This window comes from Mus caroli, chromosome 7 (genome assembly GCF_900094665.2).
Source record: "Mus caroli chromosome 7, CAROLI_EIJ_v1.1, whole genome shotgun sequence".
NCBI classification, from domain to species: domain Eukaryota; kingdom Metazoa; phylum Chordata; class Mammalia; order Rodentia; family Muridae; genus Mus; species Mus caroli.
The window spans coordinates 13,272,931-13,280,284 of NC_034576.1; the positions used below are offsets into that span (position 1 = coordinate 13,272,931).

The window sequence follows — 7,354 nt, forward strand, 5'->3', positions numbered from 1 at the left end:
CAGAAATAGAAACAATTCAGAAAATTCAAATTGAAGGAAATCTTAAAATCAAAATTTTAGGAACTCAAACAGGTATCTCACAGTCAAACTTCACAAACAAATACAATAGATAGAATAGAGACCTTTAGTTATTGAAGACACGATAGAAGAACTAAATACATTAAAGAAATTATTAAATATAAAAATTTCTGGCATATAATATCCAGAAAATATGGTTTACTACTATGAAAAGTCCAGATCTATGAATAATAGGAATAGAAGAAGAAAAGGAAAACCATATCAAAGGCATAGAAAATATTTTCAAGAAAATAACAGAAAAACTACTAACCTGAAGAATGAGATGAATCATGCAGAACACCAAGCAGATTGGACCAGAAAAGAAAGTCCCCTGAGCACATAATAATCAAAACATTAAATGTACAGAGCAAAATATGAAAGGATGTGCAATGGCTAGGATGGGGGGATCAAGTGGGACAAGCAAAGGAAGACAAGGTTGTGGAAGGAATACAGGGAGAGACAGGTAAAAATAAGAAGTATGTGAAAAGTAATATTGAAACCTTGTACAGTGTAAACTTCCTGAAATCTATGCATATATCAAGGTGATCAAAGTGCAACCCCCAAATAATGGCAATCTTCTGTCACAAAGAAAGAAAGACTAGAAAAGTCTAGTACTAGGATTGGTTTACATTTAATTGAGTTGTCCACATGAGAATCCCTCCCAAAAACCCCAGACTAAGCTAAGAGTAAAACTTGCTCTCCACAAACAGACAGCAAGGTTCCATTGCTAAAGATAACACCTATACAAATTACTGAATGTAAAGATGTCAATCTGATCCCTACAAAGAACCACTACTCTTACATTCTAGTTTCTTTAGTACAATAAGGCACTCTTCATGCTCCACAAAGAGAATTATTAACACCATGCAACATACAAATCTATCTATAGTGCAGTACTGCATGAGTTATGTAAGGTCAGTCATGATTAAAGTCTTTTGGGAACAAGCAATAACTGATTTGACTTAAGTCCCATTGCATGAGATGGAATCCATATATGAAATTGCTTAGGTGACAAAGGATCTTAGACTAGATTACCCAGAAACCTATGGTAAAACCAAATACTCCTCTTTAAAAGGAAAAAGAAAAAAAAAGGGGGATAAAATGGTTCCTAATGTTATTCGACTATATGCATAGAACAGTGCCTTGATTGTACATCATCAGAGAACCTTCCTCTTGCAGCAGATGTGGACAAATATAGAAATTTACAGTCGATAAACAGGCTGAGAAAAAGTTAGGGAAACAACACCCTTCACAATAGTCACAAATGATATAAAATAACTTGCTGTGACTCTAACTAATTTAGTGAAATATCTGTATGATAAGAACTTCAAGTCTCTGAAGAAAGAAATCAAAGAAGAGCTCAAAAGATGAAAAGATCTCCCATGCTCATGGATTGGCAGGATTAACACAGGAAAAAGGCTATCTTGCCAAAAGCAATCTACAGATTCAATTCAATCCCCATCAAAATTCCAACTCAATTCTTCAATGAATTAAAAAGGGCAATTTGCAAATTCATCTGGAATAACAAAAAACCTAGGATAGCAAAAACTTTTCTCAATGTGAAAAGAATCTCTGATGGAATCACCATGCCTGACTTAAAGCTGTACTACAGAGCAATTGTGGTAAAAACTGGATGGCACTGGTATAGCAACAGATAGGTAGACCAATGGAATAGAATTGAAAACCCAGAAATAAACCCACACACCTATGGTCACTTGATCTTTGACAAGGGAACTAAAACCATCCAGTGGAAAAAGACAGCATTTTCAACAAATGTTGCTGACTTAACTGGCGGTTATCATGTAGAAGAATGCTAACCGATTCATTCTTATCTCCTTGTACTTAGGTCAGTAGATCAAGGAACTCCATGTAAAACCAGAGACACTGAAATTTACAGAGGTGAAAGTGTGGAAAAGCCTCTAAGATATGGGCACAGGGGGAAAATTCCTGAATAGGAATAGGTCTTGTTCTGTAAGATCAAGAATTGACAAATGGGACCTCATAAAATTGCAAAGCTTCTGTAAGGCAAAAGACACTGTCAATAAGACAAAAAAAGCTGCCACCAGATTGGGAAAGGATATTTACCAATCCTAAATCAGATAGGGGACTAATATCAAATATATATAAAAAGAATCAAGAAGATGGACTCCAGAAAATCAAATAACCCCATTTAAAATGGGGCACAGAGCTAAACAAACAATCCTCAACTGAGGAATACTGGATGGCTGAGAAGCACCTGAAAAAAATGTTAAACATCTTTAATAATTAGGGAAATGCAAATCAAAACAAACCTGAGATTACACCTCACACTGTCAGAATGGCTAAATCAAAAATTAATGTGACAGTTGATGCTGACGAGGATGTGGAGAAAGATGAGCACTCCTCCACTGTTGGTGGGATTGCAAGCTTGTACAACCACTCTGGAAATCAGTCTGGAGGTTTCTCAGAAAATTGGACATAGTACTACTGGAGGATCCAGCAATACCACTCCTGGGCATATACCAGAAGATGTTCCAACTGGTAATAAGGACACATGCTCCACTATGTTCACAGAAGCCTTATTTATAATAGCCTGAAGCTGTAAAGAACCCAGATGCCCCTCAACAGAGGAATGGACACAGAAATTGTGGTACATTTACACAATGAAGTACTAACCATCTATTAAAAACAATGAATTTTTGAAATTCCTAGACAAATGGATGTACCTGTAGGGTATCATCCTGAGTGAGGTAACGGAATTCCAAACGAACTCATATGATATGCTCTCACTGAGAAGTGGATATTAGCCCAGAAACTTAGAATACCCAAGATACAATTTGCAAAAATCTTGAAACTCAATAATAATGAAGACCAAAGTGTGGACACTTCTCCCCTTCTTAGAATTGGGAACAAAACACCCACGGAAGGAGTTACAGAGACAAAGTTTGGAGCTGAGATGAAAGAATGGACCATCCAGAGACTGCTCCACCTGGGGATCCATTCCATAATCAGCCGCCAAACGCAAACACTATTGCATACGCCAGCAAGATTTTGCTGAAAGGACCGTGATATAGCTGTCTCTCATGAGGCTATGCCAGTGCCTGGCAAACACAGAAGTGGATGCTCACAGTCAGGTATTGGATGGAACACAGGGCACCCAATGGAGGAGCTAGAGAATGTACCCAAGGAGCTGAAAGGGTCTGCAACCCTATAGGTGGAAGTACAAAAGAACTAACCAGTGTCCCCAGAGCTCGTGTCTCTAGCTGTCTATGTAGCAGAAGATGGCCTAGTCTGCCATCATTGGGAAGAGAGGCCTCTTGCTCTTGCAAACTTTATATGCCCCAGTACAGGGGAACACCAGGGCCAAGAAGTGGGAGTGGGTGAGTAGCAGAGCAGGAGGGGTGGAGGGTATAGGGGGCTGTCAGAATAGCATTTGAAATGTAAATGAAGAAAATACCTAATAAAAATTGGAAAAAGAAAAAAAAAGCATCACTAGTAAGTTTAAAAAAAAAGAAAGAAAGAAATTTACTGCCATATATTATAGAGAATAAAATGCCCTAAATGGATGTCTCCATCAAATCCCTCTTTCCAGACTCAGGGAACCCTGCAGAAGAAGAGGCTGAAAGACTGTACAAGGAAGAGAAAATGGAACACACCAAAAGGTATGAACCCTCTAAGACTGAAGCAACACGAACAGAGCTAGGGACGTTTTTTCACACATACTCTGTGTCTATATCTTTGCCTCCAGTTTAGTGTTTTCTTGAGGTTCCTGAGTGAATGAGTGGGTCTCTGATCCTAGTGCTTCCAATCAGACTGTTTTACTTTTGTTGGTTTGACTTGTCTATATTTGATGTGATAGTTTTTTCTTTACCACACATTATTTGGCTTACAGATACACAGCATGGTTCATCATTGGAGGAAGTCAGGAAAAGAAGTTAAACAGCACAGGAAGCTGGTGGTTGGTACTGATGCTGAGGAAATAGAGGCATGCTGCTTGTTGGCTTGTTTACCTTGGTATATACAGCCTGTTTTCTTAAAGAACCCAAGGAAGGCAGATCCCACAAGGGGCTGGGCCCTCTCCCTTTAATTAATGATTAAGAAAGTGCCTTTCAGGTTTGCCTACAGCCTGATCTTGTGAGGGAATTTTGGTAATTAAAGTTCCCTCCTATCAGGTGATTCTAGCTTGTGACACACAATTGTTGACACACAATTATCCAGCACATTATTTTATATTGCATTCAATTTTCTTTTCTTGATTCGAGGGCTTGTTGTTGGATTAGATTTTCTTTGGCAGAAAACTTTTAAATTTGGGTGGTTAAGGAAGCATAGAGGGTCTGGAAGATCTTGAGGAGAGGGTGAATATGATCAAAATACATTCATATTTAAAAGTTCTTTTAATTAATGAAAAGAAGGTAAGATTTAAAGAGTCAATACAAACAAAGAAACAAAAATCATAGTTCTCAGTAATCTTCCTCATTACTAGGCTCTAGTTCCTAACTGAGTGGTGACTGTAAGACAAATGCTCACCTTTTTCATGTCTTCATAGTACAGCACCAAGAAGTTGTCTCTTTCTCTCATGGACAGCCAGCCATGGATGTGTTCAAACCATGATCCATATCTGACTGTGTGCAGGGAGAAGTAGAGTGTTAATTACAAAGCAGTAACACAGGGTCTGCTTGACTTTCTCCATTTTCTGAAAGCAGCAGCAGAAAGCTTCACTAAGAAAAATCTAGTCTGTGTTTATAGTATTAAACATGATGTTTGAGGCAAATGCACAAGTAGAGTTGATAAAATCAAGTTCATTAACAAACTCATTAACACACAGACTTACCACTGATGCCATGAGGAGATATCCTACTGCCAAGGTGCAAGGACAGAGGTATGTGCTGGGGGAAATCTAATATACCAATACAGAAATCCAGAGGGGATTCTGTAAATACATGCCTCCTGGTGAGGTGTACTAGAAAGACAGAAAGATTTGATGACAGAGGTGGAAGAATGGTATTTTGTATAGTGCTAGAAAGATTCCCATCAGTACAGCAATCTATTGGCTGAAAACTAATGGAGGTATGAAACAAAACTTTATAACATCATTAATCATCACACCAATGAAGTGAGTAAGGGGAATATGGAACATTTCTCTCTCTCTCTCTCTCTCTCTCTCTCTCTCTCTCTCTCTCTCTCTCTCTCTNTCTCTCTCTCTCACACACACACACACACACACCACACACACACAGAGAGAGAAAGAGAGAGAGAGAGAGAGAGAGAGAGAGAGAGAGAGAGAGAGAATGTTTATGAGGTTTTAGAATCTCCTTAGCATATGTATTGGAGGCAGATCTGCAATTTCCTATAGAGGTTTCCTTTTCATTTCTTAGTTTTCAATTTTCAGTCCCTGATTTTTCACATAATGTTCTTATTCTGCATTGATCTCACATGCTACAATACTGATGTGCCATGCCAGATGTGTCTATTAGTGCAATAATGACACAATTGTTATGGGGTTACTTAAATGATGTCTGATTGGATTTGAGTCTTAATCCTCAGGATGAAATTCATGCCTGGTACTATAATCCTGGTCATGAATCCATGGCTGATGATGTCATAGTTTCAAACTAGGGTTTTTACTGTCATTTTACTAAATGGTCATATTGACGAACTACCATCTAAATATTTGTACTTATACTGATGGATTTGTGCAGTTCTTTACCTTTGTTAGAGATTATATTTTGCAGTAAGATTTAGTTAATGCAGATTCTCATAAGTGATCAAAATGTTCAGCACAAATGTGAGTGCTGTCATTGATGTGATTTCTATCATTCCCTACCTAAGGCACAGGAAATATCATGTAACAGGAAGTAGAAAGTAAGAGATAGAAAATGGAGTGGAGTGCTTGAAATTGTCTTTTGTGAATATTGTACTCTGAACATGAATTGACTATTATGCAAATGTGCTCATATCATCAATGGTTGCCTTGAGAATAACTGCATAACATCAAGTATGTTAATATACCAGGATGGATGGGGGAGGGTATTCTGAGTCCCTTCTCCTCATTGAAGATCTATTTGAAGTTGATGACTGCCAGATGAAAAAGACTTCCACACACTTTTGGTATAGCACCACTGTTAATGCTTCTCATGCCCACACAGATAGTCCTACATCCAGGCACATATGAGCATCGCAAATTAGCCTCAGTGGAGTGTATTTTTTGGAAAAATATTAAGTTGTGGTAATGATATATTGTGCAATGTATAGTGTGCACACTGGCAAAACTGGTAGAACATGATATACTGTATTCAATTTTTAAATTTTCAAAGAATGGAATTATTATGTAAAAACCACAGAATTTTTGAATAATAAATCAAACAAAGAGATAACATAGGAAGATCTAATACTAGTTTAAATGAAATTCTAAAAGCAGATAAATCAGGAAGAATGAGCCAATATATGATGCCAATTCACTTTACTTTTGAAGGACACCAGTTCCAATATCTAAGACATACTTATTCCAAGGATGAGTTTTTAAATCTTCTTCAGAAACCACCTCATAACGAAATTTTATTATAATTTAGTTAATCTCTCATCCACCATCAGAAAAGTTTATCCATGTAGTTAACAGTGATTAATTCAAAGACCCACAGCTCTTACTGGTGTAGCCAATAAGAGACTTTGGAGTGGTGAGCATTAAATCTGGCTTCTATATTTAACCTTTTTCTCCAAGGTTCAGGGATCATTTTGAATGTGGGTGGGATATATTAAAGAGGTAAAGGTGGTGGATGACTTTAGTAAGCAGTATTTTCAGGACACTTCATGGAAGTGGGACATATGATCTCAGCAGTTGTGATAGTATGTGCAAGATCTGTACAAGCTTAATTCAAACCTAGTCCCAGCATGGAGCAAGAGGTTAATCATGGCCGGGCAGTAGTGGCACACACCTTTTATCCCAGCACTTGGGAGGCAGAGGCAGGTAGATTTCTAAATTCAAGGTCATCCTGGTCTACAGAGCGAGTTCCAGGACAGCCAGAGCTACACAGAAAAACTCAAAAAACAAAACAAAACAAAACAAAACAAAACAAAACAAAACAAAACAAAACAAAACAAAACAAAACAAAACATAAGGTTGGTTATGATGTGCTGACTTTGAGGAACTACTAGTAATTATTGATAGCTTCCTCAAGAGAGTCAGGTTATTTTTTGAATGTTTATTGAACTCCAAAGGACATACGCCCGAAAATGTATAGGCAGCATTAATTGGAATGGGTGGTTTTAAAACCCAGTGATGGCTGAGACTGCTTTGGTTGGGGAGGCAGAAATCTGGCCT

General features: G+C 37.8%; 1 protein-coding gene across 1 annotated transcript in view; it reads right to left on the reverse strand.

Moving 5' to 3' along the window:
- Window positions 1–4,500: 4,500 nt before the first annotated feature.
- Window positions 4,501–7,354, reverse strand: part of LOC110297377 (bile salt sulfotransferase 1-like) — a 23,598-nt gene continuing 20,744 nt past the window's right edge. Inside the window, exon 4 of the mRNA XM_021166130.2 lies at window positions 4,501–4,658. Within this exon, the coding sequence (XP_021021789.1) occupies window positions 4,516–4,658 (143 nt within the window). The 3' untranslated portion in view covers window positions 4,501–4,515. The remainder of the gene's footprint in view (window positions 4,659–7,354) is intronic.